The sequence below is a fragment of the Narcine bancroftii genome, chromosome 1 (genome assembly GCF_036971445.1).
Source record: "Narcine bancroftii isolate sNarBan1 chromosome 1, sNarBan1.hap1, whole genome shotgun sequence".
Taxonomy (NCBI): domain Eukaryota; kingdom Metazoa; phylum Chordata; class Chondrichthyes; order Torpediniformes; family Narcinidae; genus Narcine; species Narcine bancroftii.
Window position 1 is genome coordinate 353,719,721 of NC_091469.1, and position 21,272 is coordinate 353,740,992.

Here is a 21,272-nt window from a genome sequence, read left to right on the forward strand (position 1 = left end):
ATAAGTTTTCATTCCCAATATTCTGCAATTTAGGAGAAGTGACAACTACACAACAATTTGTATTTGAAATCAAATTGCAATATTTTTAAATACTTATAGGAACTCTTTCATCATTCTCAAATTTCCTTAAAGCACAGGAAGGACACGTACAATCAAATCTATTTATACCTATTGCAAACATCAAAGGTTATAGCACTGATTTCTGTGGTTCTCCACTTGTCAAAGACATCCAGTCAGAGAAACACCCCTCCACCATGACCCTCTGACTCCTATTAGCAAGTCAATTTTGGATCGTGTTGGCCAATGCGTCTCAGGATCCCTTGTACCCAAATCTTCTGGACCACCTCACCATGTAGAACTTTGTCAAAAGCCTTACTAAAGTCTGTGTCTGCTGCTCTACCTTCATCAATGTTCTTAGTTACTTCCTCAAGAAACTCAATTAAATTTGTCAGTCACGTTTGCCTCTGCACTGAACCATCCCGACACCTCCTTATCCCTCCATTTCCAAGTGAACACAAATTTTTATTTGTGCAGGGCCTTCAGCCTTTTTTTGAACGAGGGGAAAACATTAGCTGTCCTCCACTCTTCTGGTACTTCTCTTGCAGCTAATAAAATATAAAAATCTGTCAGAATCTCAGCAATTTTCTCTCTTGCTTCCCTTCGCATCCTGGGATAGATCCTGGCAGGCTTGGGGAATATATCCACTGTAATATGTGCCAAGTGTTCTAATAATTCCTGTTTACTGAAGCAGACATGCTCCAGAATATCACCATACATTTCCCCACCAGTTCCACCTTTAGAATCTAGACTGAATATCCTTCTCCCTGGTTAACATCAATGAGAAATACTCATGTTGAACCTTGTTCATTGCCTTTGACACCACACATATATTACCTTTCATCCCTGGGGATACCTATTCTTTCCTTAGCTATTCTCTTGCTTCTATAATACTTGTAAAAGGTTTTAGGATTCTCTTTAATACTTCTTTCCAATGTAAATTGAATGAACCCTTTTGCCCTCTTAATTGATTTCCTATAATCTATTTAAACCACAAAGAACTCATTTGACACCAATCTTTTCCTTGATCAAACTTTCAACATCCTTGTTCAATTTTTGTTCCTAATCAGCTAAGAATGATTCTGAAAAACTATACTGGTCCAAAAACATCAGATTAATTAGCCGCAGCACCAACTATTGTCACAAATTCTTTATTTGTGCAATAAAATATGAACTAATGCTGAACTGTCCATGTTATCATAAGACATCAGTAAAGAACCAGAATAATGGCGGGGGGGGGGGGGGGGAGGGGAATTGAGCATGTCAGACTTCATTGAGATGGCATTCATCATATTTTCAATCCAATTTTCTTAAACTAGAAAGTGTAATCATTTAATTGGACACATGAATCCTGCAGCTTTGGGTAAACCATTAAATAAATTATCCTTGGATTATCTCTGTTGTAACTTGTCTACTACAAATGGAATAATGGAACTAGAGATTTGTATTCCAATATTTTCTTATTCATCGAAACTGTTACATGTACCATATATTTTGGCGAATAAGACGACCCTTGAAGCACTCAAAAAACACGCCAAAAACAGGGACATCTCATAGACCAGATAAAAAGACGTGACCCTAAAATTCTACTTAAAATACCACTCAATTGATTCCATAACCCAATCAGACACCGCCCTACAACAAATTTTTAAGCTTCCAGTATACTAGAAAGGCGTTTTCATTTTTTTAAAATCTAAAATCCTCCAAAATCATCGTCTGAGGCGAAGAACTCGGCAAGCACATCCAGAGTCTCACTGCCTACACTGTCATCATATGGGTCCCAGTCTGAATCTGATGAGTCAGCTTCCGCTTTGTCATCAGTGTACAATAAATCATCCTCCATACCATCATACTAGATATCACACTTTTTGAAAGATTTTATTAGTCTCTCTTTTCACTTTATCCCATGCTTTGATCACAAAATCACAGCACATTAAGTGATGTAGCATGCCTTTTGTAAAGGATTTTTCAGCTCTCATTATCCAATTATTCCATTCTTCACGCACATGATCTTTAAATGACTTGTTCAAGCAGATAGCTAGTGGTTGCAATTGAGAAGTCAAACCACTTGGTATAACAGCAATCACAGTATTATTCAGTGCTAATCTATTTTTAGTGTTATTTGCTAAACGGCTGCGAAACATATCCCAGACCAACAAACACCGATCCTTGTGTCTTGCGCCTGGCCACTTGTTCCACACATTGTCTATCCATAGTTTTACACCACTTTCATCCATCCATCCTCTTTCATGAAAATGCACAAAAGAACCTGGTGGGAATTTTATTTTAGGCTTAATTTTGCACTTGAAGGTGACCATGGGTTTTAACTTTGTACCATTGGTCACGCACGATAACACCACCGTATGCCTGGCCCTTTCATGGCTTGCACAGTTTTATTTCAATTATATTCCAGTGTATAAGATGACCTTCAGATAAGATGGGTCTCCCAATTTCAGCCTAAATTTCATGGTTTCATCATATATCGGGTGTATAAGACAACCCCACCCCCCCAAAAAAAATATGGGTGTTGAATGAGTTGGTGTCGCATTGACTGAGTTGTTGGGCATGGTCAAAAGGTGGGTGTTTTCATGGAGTCTCCAGTAAAACGAAGAAGTATGAATTTTACATGTATGAAGTGACAATTTTACATTTCACCGCTTTATTGCTTATCATGTCAAAATTCATGGGAGTTTCATCTATTTTTCCAATATTTGACAATGGAAACTGGTGTTTCTGCCACTGACATATAATAAAGTTCTGAAAATTGATAACTTTATGATCAGGATCTTTTTGTAGTTTCTGAGCAATTAAAAAAATAATAATACTAGATTTTTCCTGGTCATAAAACGGCGACACCAGGCCACTGTACCTTTACAATCTCTACTGTGTTCTGGCTTTGACCTTGCCCACTCAGTGCAAATGCTATGATTTTATTTCTTGTGACTATTTAGCAATCTTACCTCTGTTCGAGTACCCATTCTGCAATGTGATTTTCCAATTCCGGACAACGAATGATTCCGCTTCTCATCGAAACATTGTTTCTTTGGTACTTTTTCTTAAAAAATCTTCATTCTTTCTCCACTCTCTTACCATCTTTTTAGTTATCTCAAATGTCCTTGCAGCAACCCAGTTACTAGATTCCTTGGCCACTTCAATGACTTAACTTAAAACCTGCTTCATACTTCTTCGTTTTACTGGAGACTCCATGAAAACACCCACCTTTCGGCCATGCCCAACAACTCAGTCAATGCGACACCACAGGAAGTAGGAACAGGAGTAGGCCAAAAATGGCCCATCGAGTCTGCTCCAGCTCAGTCAACACCCATATTTTTTGGGGGGGGGGTGGGTTGTCTTATACACCCGATATATGATGAAACCATGAAATTCAGGCTGAAATTGGGAGACCCATCTTATCTGAAGGTCATCTTATACACTGAAATATATGGTAAATACATTGCATGTATTTGCAAGGACTGTACAGCATATGCATGAAGAAAATTTGACATTTTCTACTCTGTTTGAATTGCTTTTTCTATTAAAACAATAAAAGTAGTCTTTGGCAAGCAGTACTTATTTCCTTAAAGACCAGCTGTCAAACCCAATCAGATTTCGCATCAATTTTTGTTCACGATTTAAGCTTCTCAATCTATCTTGGGACCAATAAGTAGGAAATAAAGACATTTGCTAAGTCAGTGAATCTATATGCAATTGTGTTGAATAGAAAAAAAGCACATCAAGCAGACTTCTGTTGAAATAATTAGAAACAAATCTGTCAGAAAAGCTAGCTGGAGAATCCGGCTTGAAACAAAGCAGTGTTTGACACTGCTCCATGATGGATACTTCAAATGATTTGTGCTATATTTGCTTTGTTACATGAACTTCTGTGCAAATGTTTACTGGTGAAAATGTAGAGCAAAAAATGGAGCATTTCTAAAATCACCAAAATCAATTTATAAATTAGCTGAATGTAAATAATCACCGATTTAAGGTTGTTAAAAAATTTCTCTTCAGTAAAACTTAAGTAACCGAGCTTTCCAATTTTCTTGTCAATGTATTAACAGGAAATTAACAAACACATATGGAGTTTGCAATCTAAAGCAACATTTTTTCCCATTAAGCTATAGTTTAATTTTTTATTTTATTTATTTTAAAATTGAAAAATAATTTACTCAGGGACTCATTAAGTGATCCAGGGTGATCACATTTATCAGAAAATTATGAATTTCAGTATTATGACACTCAAAGGGTAAGCCTATTTGAGGAAACACTTTACTGAACAAATACTGAATTTTTCAGGTTCAATGTACGAAATGCAGAGTAGAAAGCCATGTAATAAATTGTGACCAATGTGGTCCAATGTTCAGGAAAGAATGATGGGAACCACCTGAAAGATTACAAAAGAAGCTGAGGGGTACCCAGGAGGTAATGTGAATGTTTTAGCAACTTAAAGATCTCGACTAGAAAAAGACAAACTCAGAGCTTGTTGGGAATTTAAAAATTAGTTAATTAAAATTGGAATTAAAAGATAATAAAAACAAGAGTGATTATACTGCTCCTGGATTGTTATAAAAATATCTAGAATCCCAAGAAAAGCTGTTCACTCCCAATTGCTTGCCAAATCATTACGTGTTCGAACATGTTCACCACGTGGACTGAATTGGTACAAATGAGCAGTTAGCAGCATCTCAAGGGTAATCTGAGTAGTATATAAACAGCTGGCCTTGGTTTTAGAGAATGAATAAAAACTGCATCATCTTTAGGTTTCCGTATTCAGTATTAATTATATTTTTACACGTGGCAGTAGTTTTAAGCTTAATAGAAAATAATATATTTTTAAAATTTTGATCAGCACCTATAACCACAAAATCTAATGTGAGATCTGAGAACTGATTTTTTTCTCTCAAATGCTGCAATTCCTAAGAACATTTAGGATTTGTCTACTGTAGCATTTTAAAGAAATGATCAAATTATCATCTCCAATTCCTTTTGTAACACAAATGGGCACAATTCCAGAAAATAAGGTTCTGTTTCTCCCACACAGTTGATATTATAAATTTCTTTAGCAACAATGTCTAAAAAAAAGTACTCTCAGAATAGTTTAGAAAAGTAAAGGTTAAGAAAGAGGAAGTGTTGGATCTTAAAAACATTAGGCCAGTGCTCAGGACCAAACAAGATATATCCCAGGTTACTACAGGACATGAAGGAAGAGATTGCTGGTGCTTGGTAATGATTTTTGCATTGTCCCTGGCAACAGGGAGGAATTGGAGAATGGCAAATATTGTCCCCCTGTTTAAAAAAGGTATTAGGGAGAATCCTGGAAATTATAGACCAGTGAGTCTTACATCAGTGATGGAAAACTATTTGAGAGGATTTAGAGAAATGTAACCTTCTCTGGGATAGTCAGGATCGTGTTATGAGGGGTAGGCATTTTAGTAAGGCATTTGACATGGTTCCCCATGGTAGACTCATTCAGAAAATCACGAGGCATGGGATCCATAAAACCTTGGCTGTGTGGATTCTGAATTGGCATGCCTGCAGAAAACAGCGGGTAGTAGAGGAGGAATACATTCTGCCTGGTCAGTGACTAGTGGAGTTCCACAGTGTTCTGTTCTGGGGACCCCTGCTCTTTGTGATTTTTATAAATGACCTGGACGAAGAAATAGAGGGATGGGTCAGCATGTTTACAGATGACACGAAGATTGAAGCTGTTATGCAGAGTGTAGAAGGTTGTCGTAGGTTACAACAAGATACAGACAACATGCAGAAAAGTGGCAGATGGAGTTTAATCCAGATATGTGTGAAGTGATACACTTTGGAAGGTCAAACTTGAAGACAGAGTACATAGGAGTAGCAGGATTCTTAACAGTGTGGAAAAACAGAGGAATTTTGGGGTTTAAATCCATAGCTTTCTTAAGGTGTCGTGCAGGTTGATTAGATATTTTAAATGGCTTACGGTGTTGCCGGCCTTCATTAGTTGGGAGATTGAGTTCATGAGGTGATGCTGCAGCTCTCTAAAACTCTGGTCACACCACATTTGAAATATTAGGTTCACTTCTGGTTGTCTCATTACAGGAAGGATGTGGAAGCTATGGAGAGGGTGCAGAGGAGATTTACCAGGGTGATGCCTGGATTGGAGGTAAAGTTAAGAGAGTGAGGGCTTTTTTCTTTGGAGCGAAGAGGATGAGAGATGATTTAATAGTTTTACAAGATTATGAGGCACAGATAAGGTGGAACACACCTTTTTCCCAGGACAAGAGTAACAAGCACCCAAGTGAAGGGAGGAAAGTTTAAGGGAGATGTCAGGGCTAAATTGTTTTTTTTTTAAAATATACACAAAGAGCTATGGGCACTTGGAATGCATTGCCAGCAGTTGTGAGAGGCTGGTACAATAGGCACCTTTAAAAGACTTTTAGACAGGCACATGGATAAGAAAAATAGACGGCTATGGCTGTATGGTATGGAATATTTAGTTTGTTGAGTAGATTTCTATCGGTTGTCACAACATCATTGGCCAAAGGGCTTGTATATTAAAACTTCAGTGAGTGACACGTGCTTGTGGGTTGCAAGGGCCTGTCACTAATGTGTATCTCTATATTTAAAAAAAATTCAAATATATAATGGACATCTTTTAAAATAACAGACATAAAAGAATGATTTTTTTTTAACCTTTATTCAGTTCAACAAAAGCAGCTTCTAGTTTTTCTGGGGATAATTAATTATTTCTACCACACTGCTATGGCAGACAGATCCTAAAAAGTTACTAGGAAGTCCGTCATTTGGAAAAAAGCTCAGATACAGCAACATTAATATTTTATTCAAAAGCCCACTCTGATCAAATAGCCCCACATGACCAATTAACCCACCAATCCCATAAGTCTTTGCAACCAATGGGAGGAAACAGGAGCCAACGAAGGAAACTTATTCCAGCATGGAGAGAGCAAACACCTCACAGGCAGTGCTGGATTGAAACCTAGATCGCTGGCTGAACTGTGCTGCTCATAACATTAGATTTTGCACTGATTTTGTGTGAAGATGGATTCTTCAAAGACACTACAGAACCATACCAATTCGGTAAGAATAATGAATACCAGATGATCTTTATGTGCAATCAAATAGGCTAGAAAGCTGGCAAGCATAACAGTCTGATCCTTTTGATGTGAACAAAAGTAATTGAAATACATCAGACTTCATTGATGTTGCCAGTTTATACTGTACCTCAAAAATATTTGAGACAACAGAAGGATGGATAAATTCTTTCTACTGAGTGTGAGGGGATGGCAGGAAGATTATTACACAAGTCTTCTTTGGCTTGGCTTCGTGGACGAAGATTTATGGAGGGGGTAAAAAGTCCACGTCAGCTGCAGGCTCGTTTGTGGCTGACAAGTCCGATGCGGGACAGGCAGACACGATTGCAGCGGTTGCAGGGGAAAATTGGTTGATTGGGGTTGGGTGTTGGGTTTTTCCTCCTTTGCCTTTTGTCAGTGAGGTAGGCTCTGCGGTCTTCTTCAAAGGAGGTTGCTGCCCGCCAAACTGTGAGGCGCCAAGATGCACGGTTTGAGGCGATATCAGCCCACTGGCGGTGGTCAATGTGGCAGGCACCAAGAGATTTCTTTAGGCAGTCCTTGTACCTTTTCTTTGGTGCACCTCTGTCACGGTGGCCAGTGGAGAGCTCGCCATATAACACGATCTTGGGAAGGCGATGGTCCTCCATTCTGGAGACGTGACCCATCCAGCGCAGCTGGATCTTCAGCAGCGTGGACTCGATGCTGTCGACCTCTGCCATCTCGAGTACTTCGACGTTAGGGATGTAAGCGCTCCAATGGATGTTGAGGATGGAGCGGAGACAACGCTGGTGGAAGCGTTCTAGGAGCCGTAGGTGGTGCCGGTAGAGGACCCATGATTCGGAACCGAACAGGAGTGTGGGTATGACAACGGCTCTGTATACGCTTATCTTTGTGAGGTTTTTCAGTTGGTTGTTTTTCCAGACTCTTTTGTGTAGTCTTCCAAAGGCGCTATTTGCCTTGGCGAGTCTGTTGTCTATCTCCTTGTCGATCCTTGCATCTGATGAAATGGTGCAGCCGAGATAGGTAAACTGGTTGACCGTTTTGAGTTTTGTGTGCCCGATGGAGATGTGGGGGGGCTGGTAGTCATGGTGGGGAGCTGGCTGATGGAGGACCTCAGTTTTCTTCAGGCTGACTTCCAGGCCAAACATTTTGGCAGTTTCCGCAAAGCAGGACGTCAAGCGCTGAAGAGCTGGTTCTGAATGGGCAACTAAAGCGGCATCGTCTGCAAAGAGTAGTTCACGGACAAGTTTCTCTTGTGTCTTGGTGTGAGCTTGCAGGCGCCTCAGATTGAAGAGACTGCCATCCGTGCGGTACCGGATGTAAACAGCGTCTTCATTGTTGGGGTCTTTCATGGCTTGGTTCAGCATCATGCTGAAGAAGATTGAAAAGAGGGTTGGTGCCAGAACACAGCCTTGCTTCACGCCATTGTTAATGGAGAAGGGTTCAGAGAGCTCATTGCTGTATCTGACCCGACCTTGTTGGTTTTCGTGCAGTTGGATAATCATGTTGAGGAACTTTGGGGGACATCCGATGCGCTCTAGTATTTGCCAAAGCCCTTTCCTGCTCACGGTGTCGAAGGCTTTGGTGAGGTCAACAAAGGTGATGTAGAGTCCTTTGTTTTGTTCTCTGCATTTTTCTTGGAGCTGTCTGAGGGCAAAGACCATGTCAGTAGTTCCTCTGTTTGCGCGAAAGCCGCACTGTGATTCTGGGAGAATATTCTCGGCGACACTAGGTATTATTCTATTTAGTAGAATCCTAGCGAAGATTTTGCCTGCAATGGAGAGCAACGTGATTCCCCTGTAGTTTGAGCAGTCTGATTTCTCGCCTTTGTTTTTGTACAGGGTGATACTTACACAAGTATAATTTACAGATACACGTAACATTCTTACTTGCTACAACCACACATTTAAGATATATCAATAATAATGGCATAGTAGTTGAAATACATCAGACTTCATTGATGTTGCCAGTTTATACTGTACCTCAAAAATATTTGAGGCAACAGAAGGATGGATAAATTCTTTCTACTGAGTGTGAGGGGATGGCAGGAAGATTATTACACAAGTATAATTTACAGATACACGTAATATTCTTACTTGCTACAACCACACATTTAAGATATATCAATAATAATGGCATAGTAGTTGAAATACATCAGACTTCATTGATGTTGCCAGTTTATACTGTACCTCAAAAATATTTGAGGCAACAGAAGGATGGATAAATTCTTTCTACTGAGTGTGAGGGGATGGCAGGAAGATTATTACACAAGTATAATTTACAGATACACGTAACATTCTTACTTGCTACAACCACACATTTAAGATACATCAATAATAATGGCATAAATGAAATTACAGTACCATAAAGCACCAAGATACAGAAAAATGGATAATAAAGATAAAAGGATTTTACTTACTGGTTCTAAACAAGCCAAATACACAAAAGGCACATTTTTCTTGGATAGTGGTTTAATTTTTACGACAAAGATTCGAAGCATTTCAAAAGAAATTACTACCCAACATCTCCCACAAGCTCTTCAATCTATATATATTTTTCAACTTATTGCTTTGAAGCATTCTTTACTTAATAAATTGCAAAATATTTGTCTCTTACCTTTACTAAACAGTTCTTGTGTCCTGGGACAGACCCATGAATATAAAGGATGTTCTGTTTTGTATTCACTCTCCATACCTACAAAAGCATGAATATCTAATAATGTAAAAATACTCCGGGGCCCCAAACAGGCCTTTCAAGTATATATGCACAAAATAATACTCCAAAAAGGTGTGTAAAAACTACTTTTGAAAATTTGCTCTGATAATTACCAGTTATTAATTCCTGAAGCCACATGATTTTCTATCATTTCCATTTTGCTGCCCCTTCACCTTTTATAAAATGTTTAAAATTCACACTGAATGCTATACTAAATCCAGGCTGAGGTAATTAGAGCAATAGAGTTTTCCTTATTTATCAAGAAAATTCAGTTGATAGTTTGGACCTGAAGGCGAGTATGAAAAGATAGCTGCATTTATAAAATGCCTTTCACAAGCTTCTGATAACCCACACTGCTTCCCAGCCAATGAACTGTTCTAAAAGGTTTCATTGGATTTGGCTTTTCTCATTTGGCATGTGGGAAAATGTACTGGTCAATTTGTATGTGTGCATCGACTCAAGGTCAATGTTATGACTGAGCAAACTGAACATCATTATTGTCAAAATATACAGATACTACCGGAATTAAAAAGTAGCATCAAATAACTGATTCTTGGAAAGCACACATTTGATCATTTGTGGAAAGGCAAGCATTGTAATGAAAATATGTGACAAAGCAAAAAAAAACAGTAGGGCTACTTTCTTTCTCTAAAAGACACTAGTGAATAGATGCGTCTGTCCACCATTGCTGATATTAGCTTTTTATACAAAATTATTTAACCAATTAGAATCAAAGTTCCCTGTATCCCATAATGGACTATGAATTCAAATCCTGTATTAAAAGGTTCAAAAGGTTCCTTATTATTGTCATATATTGAAAATATAATGTGCATGATGTACTTCAGTTTTCTGTATGCTCTAAGGCAAACAAAGAGTTGCCATGATACCCGGCATCCCTAACAATAGGGGAAAGAGAACCAAAAGTGAGTCCCTTCAGAGGATTTTCCCTTTGCTGGATTTACCTCCAGTGCTCCTGCTGCTCCATCGACAATCTGAACTCTCCAAACCTCCAATTGGACACAATTTGAACATTGGGTGCAATTCGGGTCATTTCACTGCAGGAAGGATGTGGAGACATTGAAAAAGGTACAGAAGAGATTTAACAGGATGTTGTCTGGTTTAGAGGCAATGAGTTATGCAGGTTGGACAAACTTTGGTTGTTTTCTCTAAAGTGTAGGAGACTGCGAGGCAATCTGATGTAAGTTTATAAAATCATGAAGCAATGATAGAGTGGATAGTCAGAATTTTTTGCCCAGGATAAAAGCATCACACATTAGAGGATATACAGTTGAGCTTCTGGACGAAAACGGAAACAATGAATGATACCTGACAGCTGCGTCAGGGACTAAATGCTATAACCTACTACAGAACCAAATCTGGTGCAGTAGGAGAGAGTAAAGCTTCACTCGCAGATGAACTCAATGCGTTCTACACCAGATTTGACCATCACCAGAACAAGGAGGAATCACTGAAAATCCTCAAGTCCCCCGACAGTTGTTTGCTTTCAGTATCTGACGATGACATGTGCCTTTAGGAGAGTGAATCGAAGGAATCCAGGTACCCAGCTGAGTACTGAGACCCTGTGCTGACTAACCTACCAATGTATTCATGGATATCTTCAATACCTCACTCTGACATAGTGTGGTACCCACCTGTTTCAAAAAAGCCTCAATTGTACCTGGGCCCAAGAAGATTATGGTAACCTGCCTAAATGACAACCAACCAGAGGCACTCACTTCCACGTGATGAAATGTTTTGAGAGGATGGTGTTGAAGCACATTGGCTCCTGTCTGAGCAGTGACATGGATTCATTCCAAGTTGCTTTCCGCAACAACAGGTCTACACCAAATACCATCTCACTGGCTCTGTACAAAGCCTGGACAGCAAAGACGCATACATCATGATGCACTTTATCGACAACAGTTCGGCATTCAGCTCCATCATCTCCTCAAAATTGATAAACAAACTCCAAGACCTGGACCTCAATACACCATTGTGTAACAGGATCCTGGATTTCCTCACCTTCAAACATCTCCTCTACAATCTCCATCAGTACCAGAGGCCCTCTGCTCTACTTGCTTTACACCCATGACTGTATGGGTCAGCACATCGACACATCTACAAATTCGTTGACGATATCATGGTAATGGGTTGTATAAAATGGGATGATAAGCCAGCATCAGGAGGGAGATTGAAATCTTGTCTGAATGGTGTACTAACAACAACCTCGCACTCAACATCACTAAAACCAAGGAGTTGATTGTGGACTTTGATTGAATCCCTTGATTCAGTGATCATTGGGGAATCAGAGTTGGAGAGGGTGAACAAATACCTGGGAGTCACTAGCTCAGAGGACCTTTCCTGGACCCAACACATAATGTCATCATGAAGAAAGCACATCAGCACCTCTATTTCATCAGGAGTTTGAGGAGGCTTGATATGACATTGAAAACCATGGCAAACTTCTGCAGATGTCTAGTGAAAGGTGTGCTAACTGGCTGCATCAAGGCCTGATCTGGGGGCCACCAATACCTGAATGGAAAGCCCTGCAAAAGGTAGTGAACACAGCCCAGTATGTCACAGACAAAACTCTCCCCATCATTGAGAAAATCTACATGTAACGCTGCTGTCAGAAAGCAGTAGCAATCATCACGGATTCCCCACCCAAGTTATGCTTTGCTCTCACTACTGCCATCAGGAAAGAGGAATAGATTCCACAAGACTCTTACAACCAAGGTTCAGTAACAATTGTTACGCCTCCACCATCAGACTCCTAAACTACGGGGGCGTGGCAAGATGGCATAAGGATCAGACGTGCCTTCCAGTCCTCTCCTGACTCTATCTTATTGTTTTGTCTAGAAATGCCTGTTAAAATTCTTTAAAAGTTTAGATAATTTCAGTGCTGTTAATTTAACTTATGATGGCACAATTGGTGGAAAAGAGCAACAAAAAAAAAACGACAACAGATCATCAAAAAACTACATTTTCCAAAAGTTCAAGTTTTGGAGCCTACCTACAGGAAAGACACCGGGACTCAGCGTGAAATGGATCCCAGGAGAGAGGTACAGTGTTCGGATGTAGAGCTCTATGTTACATCAGTAGAGCCCCCCAAAGAGGGCGCCAAACAGCCTTTAAAACAAAGAGTTACTCAAAGGCATTTGTCAGCTGTAGAGGTGGCGCTGCAAACTGCATCTCTTGAGATACAAGAACCTATACAACTTGATGTACTGGGAGAATTTAATACATTATGGACTGGGGAAAACCCCGGCCAGCGTCCTCCAGTCATTGCTGGAGAGGCTGTGGCTGGGGTTTCCACACGCAGTCATACTACAAGGAAGGCAACCAGAATGAAGGAAGGAATAGAAGATCCTTTGGAGAAGAAGCAGGAATCTGTTGAGCCAAAATCTCTTCCAATTGAAAAGATTTTTGTGAATCTTGAATCTAAATTATCTTATACAATGCAGGGATTATTCAAGATTATGACTGAACTTGGTACTAGGTTTAATACTTTGGTGAAAATACATTCTCAATAGATGGCTGAGTTTGGAGCTTTTAAGCTTGAAGTGAGAGATAAATTTCATTCGTGTGAAGAAGATATAGACGAAATACGAGATCAAGTTTTTGATGTGACCAAAATGGTCGAAGACTTACAAACTCAAAATAAAAATTTGGTGAAAAAGATTGATTATTTGGAAAACCAATCCAGACAGAACAATATAAAGATTATTGGTTTGCCGGAAGGTCACAGAGCCTTGCATAGAAGACCTATTTCAGGTCAAAGTCCAAGACCTGTTTTGGATCATTGCTTGAATTATTACGACAGAGAAATAATTTTACGAGTGGCTATTAGAAATGCACAACAGAGAAAATCACCCTTGATGATTCAAAATAATCGAGTTTCTTCTATGCGGATTTGAGTCAAGAAGTTATGTTCCAACGACGGAAATTCAATCCTGCTAAAGAGTTGTTGTGGAAGAAAGGTTATAAGGCAACCTTTAGATATCCAGCTGTTTTGAAGGTTTTTCAAGATGGTTTCCAACCAAAGTTCTTTGATTCTCCAAAGGAAGCTATAGCATTTGCTCAAGAGCTGCCAATTACTCAGTTTCAACAGAGACATAGTCCGCCGCGATCTCTAAGGAGACAAGAGATGGAAGAAAAGAGCCGTGCTCCAAGAAGGAATGGTTGTAATGGGGACTCGGCAGTTGGAGTTGATTAAAAGAAGAGTTGTCCTTTTTTTTTCTAATGTTTTTTTTTAAAAAAAGGGATATTAAATAATGATGATGTTAGTTTAAGATGAAGTGAGAGTTGGGGGAGAGAACTGGATAGGCACTATTTCCTGAAAGTCATCTGCTACGTGTGAGTTATCTCACACCCATTTTTTTTGGGGAGTTGCCGCATTGCGCGGTTTAGACGGGAGGGGGTATTTTTAACCTCCTACCCGTTTTTTTTTCCTTTTTTTTGTATTATTAGATTAAAGAGTGAAGGGGATTTTTTTGTTTAAATATTTAAAAAAAGCATAAGAAAGCATTTGATTGTTTAAAATACTAAAAATTGATGTGGTTTTTTTTGTAAAGTTTATTCAGTAGATAAGGAATATCTGAAATTTAAATGTGAATGGGATGGATAAGTTTTTTTTATATATTTTTTCTTTAACTTTAAGGTGAAAGGAGTGGTCATTCTGGTGTATATTATTTTGCTATTTTAGTTATAGAACGAAGGGAATAATGGTGAAAGTTATAAATTGAATTGTAGAATTTTTAATGAGGCTTGAATTTTGTTTGTGGTTTATGCTCCATTTGTTGAAGATATAGATTTCATTGTAGATGTGTTTTTATTATTTGGATATCTGAATTTTAATGTAATGATTGGGGATATTTAAATGTGGTATTGGAGCTTTTATTGGATAACTATTTAAGAGTCAAAGGGAAAAATGGTGGAAGAGTACTAAAATTGAATTGTACAATGCTTAATGAGGTTTGAATTTTGTTTTAAAATCGTGGTTTATGTGACTAATATGATGATAGATGTGAAGTTAGTTGATATTTGGTGAAGGTTTATCTTTATAGAGAAAGATTTTTTTCATCTTTTTTTCATGCTACAATTTTTTTTTAAGAATTGATTATTGTTTAAGAATTTTTGATAGATAATGTTACTAACTTTACTAATTTTTTATATTAAATTTGAGTTAAATATGTTTCATCTTAACTCCGTTTGTTAAATATATGCATTTCTTCTCTCTCTCTTTGGCTTGGCTTCGCGGATGAAGATTTATGGAGGGGGTAAAATGTCCACGTCAGCTGCAGGCTCGTTTGTGGCTGACAAGTCCGATGCTATGTTTTTTAAGTCTGATATCTTAGTATTAATTACTTTTCTTTTTGTTAGTATTTTAATCGGTTATGTTTTTGTTTTTTTTTGTAATTGGGTTTTTTTCTCACATTAACTTTATTAATTCTTCACTCTTTATTTTGGGGGGAAAGGGGGGGTTGGACTAATTTGAGTTGGGTTATTAATGTGTAATAATTATTGGGGAGGGTATAGTTTATTTAGATTACTGATATTATATTGTAATTTTATTATTTTATTCTTAATTTTTTTTAAAATGTAATCCTATATGTTATTCATCTTATAAAATCTTAAATAAAGTTTAAAAAAAAGACTCCTAAACTACAAACTCAGTCTCATTTAAGGACTCTGACTTTGCACATTATTTATTATTGAATATTTATTTTATGTATTGCAGTTTGTTTACATTTCTTTATTTATACTTCTCTCTTTTGCATATGTACCTTTTCTTGAGTAGTTTTTTGTGCTACCAAGAAATAGAAATTCTGCCTGGTCATGTATGTACTCTGAAAATCAATCTGAACATTGAACTTTACATTTGAAGTGGGGGGGGGGGGGAAATTCAAGGAGATGTTTGGGGAAATTTTTCTTTCATTTTTTTTCCTACTTATCTATTTTTTAAAAATATACACAAAAGGCTGATGGATGCTTGGAAAAATTTTCCAGTTATAGTCATGCAACCAGATACAATAGTAGCGTTTAATAGGCTTCTAGATAGACACATGAATTTGAAGGAAATGAGGGATATCTATCATGTGACTGCAGCAGAATTTTAGTTTGATTTTGATTTCATGCTCAGCAGACAAGTGAGCTGAAGATCTCTCTATGTTCTATTTGGAATTAATTTACAGATCAGCCTTTATCTCATTGAATGGCAGAATAGGCTCTTGGAATTATATATCGGTTTCCAAATTTCAAGAACAAAGCTAAACACCATGACTAAGTTCTTAAAAAGATCAACATCTCCCCATATAATTCATTGCAAGAAGTCTATAGCCGATGTAATTTACAATGCATATTGAATATAGTTCTGAGACCCTTACCCCTTTCAAAGATAATAGATATTGTGGCCACTGGAATCGCAGTGGACTCGATGAAATTCTTCAGTGAATTAAATGGATTTACTGTTCAGAACACACAAAACCTTTTAAAAGCCCAAATCATGTGCACAACACGCATTGATGTCATCGCACACTGAGGTCACATAACCAGTTCGATGCCTTCTGGGAGTTGTAGTGCTGCCATAGCACTGCTACACAGACCCTCCCCAGAACTGGCATGAAGGTTTGTCTGACTTTTAGGTTGTCGACCTCTGCATCTGTAGAAAGGGCAGTGGTTGCATTTAAAACTGTGTAGCTGAGCTGAGTGGCATGAGTCAGCAAATCTTTCGTCTTCAAGAAAGCATTGTTTCCCTCTCCAGTCCAATGGATGGCTCTGGTGTTTTGGACAGTAAATCGAAAAGAGGCTTCATGATATGAGCTGCTCCTCTAAGAAACTGACAGTAAAAATTTACCTTTCCCAAGAATTCCTGCAGGGTTTTAACTGTAGCAGGTCTTGAGTATTTGGCAATGGCCTCAACTTTGGATGGCAGTGGAGTCACACCTTCCTGAGTAATCCTATGCCCCAAGAATGCATTTATCTGGTTTGCTGGTCAGTCCAAACTTGTGAAGACAAATAAAAAGTGTACGAAGATGTTTCAAATGTTCTTCTTTAGTCTCACTGGCCACTAAAACGTTGTCGAGGTAAATGAAGACATTGGTCATACCATGTCCTAAAGCATCCATCACCCGTTGAAATGATTGAGAGGCATTCTTTAATCTGAATGGCAGTCGTAAAAATTTGAACAACCCAAATGGGGTAATTATTGATTTTTTGGATGGTCTTCTCGGTGACGGCCACGTGCCATCAACTTTGGAGAAGATCTTTGCTCCATGCAAATTAGCCACAAAATCCTGAATATGAGGTACTGGATAACAATCTGGAGTGGTGGCACCATTAAGCCACCTGTAATCTCCAAAAGGTCACCAACCTCCATTGTGTTTTGTGGGCCCAGGGATTGTCGGACCTACGAATTATGCCTAGTTCCTCCATCTTGGCAAACTCTTCCTTAGCTAAACACAGCTTCTCTGGAGGCAAGAGACACACTTTAACATGGATAGGTAGGCCCTTAATACAAATGCAATGAGTAACAGCATACTTTGCAGTGGAGACAGAAAATTGTAGTGTAGTAATCTCAAGGAAATCTTCCAACAGCTTGGAGAATTCATCCACTGGTCTATATAACGTTTGGAGGCACAGAGCAAGAGTATAGGCGTCCGCCAGAGGAATGGTCTGAAAAGTAGTTCCAGCTGTTAGCCGATGCCCTTTTAAGTCGATGAGGAATGAATAAGCCCAAAGAAAATCTGCACAAAGCAAAGGTCTGGATACTGCTGCTATAATAAATGACCAAGTGTAGAGATGATTCTCGAACTTGACATTCATCTTCCTGGTGCCAAAGGTCAGAATGTTGGAACTGTTAACTGCTTGTAATTGCAAGTCTGGGGTAGGATGGCGTGCGTCAAAACAAGTGGGTGGAAATACACTAACATCTGAGCCCGTGTTCACCAGAAATTTTCGTTGGGACAACTGGTCCCATACATACAGTAGTAGGCTTACAGGTTTCACCCCAACTGTTGAAACCCTTACAGGTGATTGGCCTGAGCGTTTCCCACAAATAGGCAGGGTGGAAGGCACTTGCGGGCATCTAGCCCCCAAAGCCTGTGGTAATAACACCAAGACGAGGTATCCACAGGCTGCTTGTTTGTCTTGGGGCGTTGGCTGCTTGTTTGTCTTGGGGCGTTGGCTGCTTGTTTGTTTTGGGGTGTTGCCTGCTTGTAGGGAGTGTGACACGGGGTCAATATCAGAGGGGTTGGCTGTGCAGACTTGTCTTTCCTTGCTGTGCTTTTTAACCAGCCACAGAATGTTTGTCTTGGGTCTTCAAATGAACACGTGGATAACAAAAGCCTAATATCATCTGGCATTCTCTAAAAAAGAGCTGCTCAAATAATGTATCATGCCTTTCGCCAGTTACCAGGAATAGCATTTCATCCATTAGTTCCCTGGCTTCCAATCCATCAAAATACAGTGGTTTGGTGCCCTTTCCCTATGGGACATACCATATACACATAATAGAAGTGTTTTTAAAGCATATACTTGCTGGTAGGTGATGGATCCCATAGGAAGTCGCCGACCCTTTAGCCTCTGGTCCAGGGCATTGATGAGATGGTAATAACGAGTGGTGTCCAATTCGACTTTGCGAAAGTGAAATTGTGCTTCAGCCTGTTGGAACCACAGTTCAGGCTCAGCTGTCCAGAAAGATGGTAGCTTCATAGCAATGGCTGCAGAGACCATGTTTGTCCAAAAATACATTTTTGAAATCGTCGAGGTCACCAACGGTGGCCACTGGAGTCACAGTGAACATGACAAAATAACCGCACAAGGCGTTTCTAGAGTGAATCAAACTGATTTACTCTGCATCATCTGCGCAACCTTTTAAAAGCCAGAATTATGTGCTTCTGATGCACTGACATCACATTGCTGGTTCGATGCCTCCTGGGAGTCGTAGTGCCACCATAGCACTATTACAGGTTGATGATTGATTAGATTCTAACAAATAGTTAGAGTGTTTTAATATTTTTTTTCTCCTTGATTAATAACTATTCTGCAATCTTTCTCCAATTTAATCATAGTTCAATAAATACTACCTTTAGTCCTCGAGCTGTTCTGTAGATGTTCCCCATTCTTCCAGGCATTTTTTTTCCAGGAAAAACTCTACCAGGATCCTTAAGTTAAGAAAACAAAATATATCTGTAAGCTAGCAAATTTAAGGTTTCATAATACAGGATTGGAATATAATTGTTTCCTATTATCCAGGTCAATATAGTACACATCTAAAATTATATTACTATAAATATAATATCTCTAAAATTTTAATAACCTATATGCTCATTCAGAATTGTAACTTTTGAAATTATGAATTTTCAAAAGGTAGATAAAGGATCACAAATCTTATTGTACATCACTAAAGTTAGACACAAACTGCTTGAGGAACTTAGTGGATAGGGCAGCAACTGCAGAGGCAAAAGGATAGTGACGTTTGGGTTGAGACCATCAGGACTGAGAATGGGATGGGTGGTGACCAAAATTATCAGGTGGGAGGGAGGGGTGAGACAGGCCGGCAGGTGATTGAAATGGAGATGATGAGCAGATGAAGGAGAAAAGAGGGGTGAAGTCAGGAGTTACCTGCTGGTGGGTATTAGGCCAAGAAAGATAAAAGGAAATGTTTGAATAGATAGAATGATAGGAATGGAGGATGGAAGTGGCAACAAAGGCTCCAAGATTATGTGGAAATAAGAATCTAAAGGCGTGGAATATGTAATAAAATAATGGATGGATTAGGTGGAGGAGGGAAAGGAGAACCAGAATGGGTGTTAGTCAGGTGAAGCAGGTGGTGGAAGGAGCCAGAAGCAGAAAGAGGCAGAAGAACTATGCAATGTTTATACCACTAGTTTGAAGAATACTTTGGAGGAAATATGATGTGCTCTTCCAGTTTGTTTTGGTAGTGGAGAAGCCAAGGACTGACAGGTCAGTGTGGAAATGGGATGAAGAGTTGAAATGACATGCAGTGAGATCAGGAATGGCCACTGTAGACAGCGCATAGCCGATTCGCAAAACAGTCATTTAGTCTACACTATCTCTATTTCAGCAAAGTGGAGGAGACTTCATTGTGAGCATGGATTGCAATCATTGTGAATTTTTGACTGACCTGGATGGTGAGGAAAGAGGTTTAGTGTTAGGTTATTGTATCTTGTATGATGGCAAGGGAAAGTGTCAAAGATTAGAGAGGGATGGGTAGGGGAGGTAGGAATAAATAAAGCAGGGAGTCACAGAGATAAAAGTTCCTGTGAGAATAAATAAACAGCAAAATACAATGATCAAAGTAGTATCTGACAAAAAAACCATTATCAAAATGAACTAAACACAAAGGCAAGCCATTAAACTAAAAGAGCTCCAGTGAAATAAGATCATTATTGGAACCTATTGCAATGGGTGAATGGTGGTGCTGGAAATACTGTATTAATAAATAACACTTACACCGCCAGGGCCAGAAGCTCCTGGCCTTCTATGGGTTTTGGTTTGTCCATGAGTCGCAGGTTGGCCTTTAAACCCCCATCTCTTCATAACTCCTTGAAACCCTTTACCAATTCTGCAAAAATGGGATTAGAACAAAATACATTTTCTATACAGGTCATCTCAAAGCTCCATATCATAATTCAGACATATTCTTCCAGGATTTCAAAATGACTGAAATAGCAATAAATAAAACTAAATAAATGGCTGAAATGTAGTTTCCCTTAGAGGAAACATCCTAACTATTTGGAAACTATACCCTAAACACAGCATATTTGTATATTATTATATACAAAATTCACTAGGTTTAAACAGTAATTAATTCTTCAGTATAAAAACTGCCCAAAATTGCCAACAATAAAGTATTTTATAGATTTATTGATGAATTCTGACCAATTAATATTCCATGAAAATTTTGATTTATATGTGACTGGATTATACAAATGACAGAAATTCCAGTGTTTTGGGCTCTCGATTGTTTGGCTTCCATGAATAATGAGGAACCAGTTTTGCAGATTTAAATTTGCTGCAAAAGCAAAAAAAGATAAGATGGTTACTTGAAAGACATAATGGACCTTGAAAGTAACAAGCAACGAGCAATTTTTGTTATTCAAGGGAAAGTCTCATTTGTCTATGAAAAATTATGTAAATTGGAAACCTTGCACACTTGGATGGAAGAAGAAATAAACATCTTTTAACTTATAATTTTGAAAGGTACGTAAAGCGTATAACCACAACCCTTTTGAAGACAATTTTGGAGTGAATCATTACATATTCTAAGTTTAAATTGTTTTAGAAAGTTTACTAGTTTTTTTCCCAGTTACTAATTAATTGAGTAAATTCCAAGCAAGTACAGGTACACAATCTTTTATCCAGACATCTAAAATCGGGAAAGTTCCAAAATCCGGCGAGGTGGAGATGGCA

General features: G+C 38.7%; 1 protein-coding gene across 3 annotated transcripts in view; it reads right to left on the reverse strand.

Annotated features, from left to right (window-relative positions):
* The window catches only part of mrpl3 (mitochondrial ribosomal protein L3), a 79,667-nt gene that overhangs the window by 8,144 nt on the left and 50,251 nt on the right, over positions 1-21,272 (reverse strand). For all 3 annotated transcript variants that reach the window (XR_011348777.1, XM_069911246.1, XM_069911252.1), the window contains 3 exons: positions 20,313-20,424; positions 18,923-19,000; positions 9,738-9,815 (listed from right to left, as the gene is read on the reverse strand). Coding sequence is in view for 2 of the 3 variants with exons in the window: in XM_069911246.1 (XP_069767347.1) it covers positions 9,738-9,815; positions 18,923-19,000; positions 20,313-20,424 (268 nt within the window). In the remaining variant the exon portion in view is untranslated. The remainder of the gene's footprint in view (positions 1-9,737; positions 9,816-18,922; positions 19,001-20,312; positions 20,425-21,272) is intronic.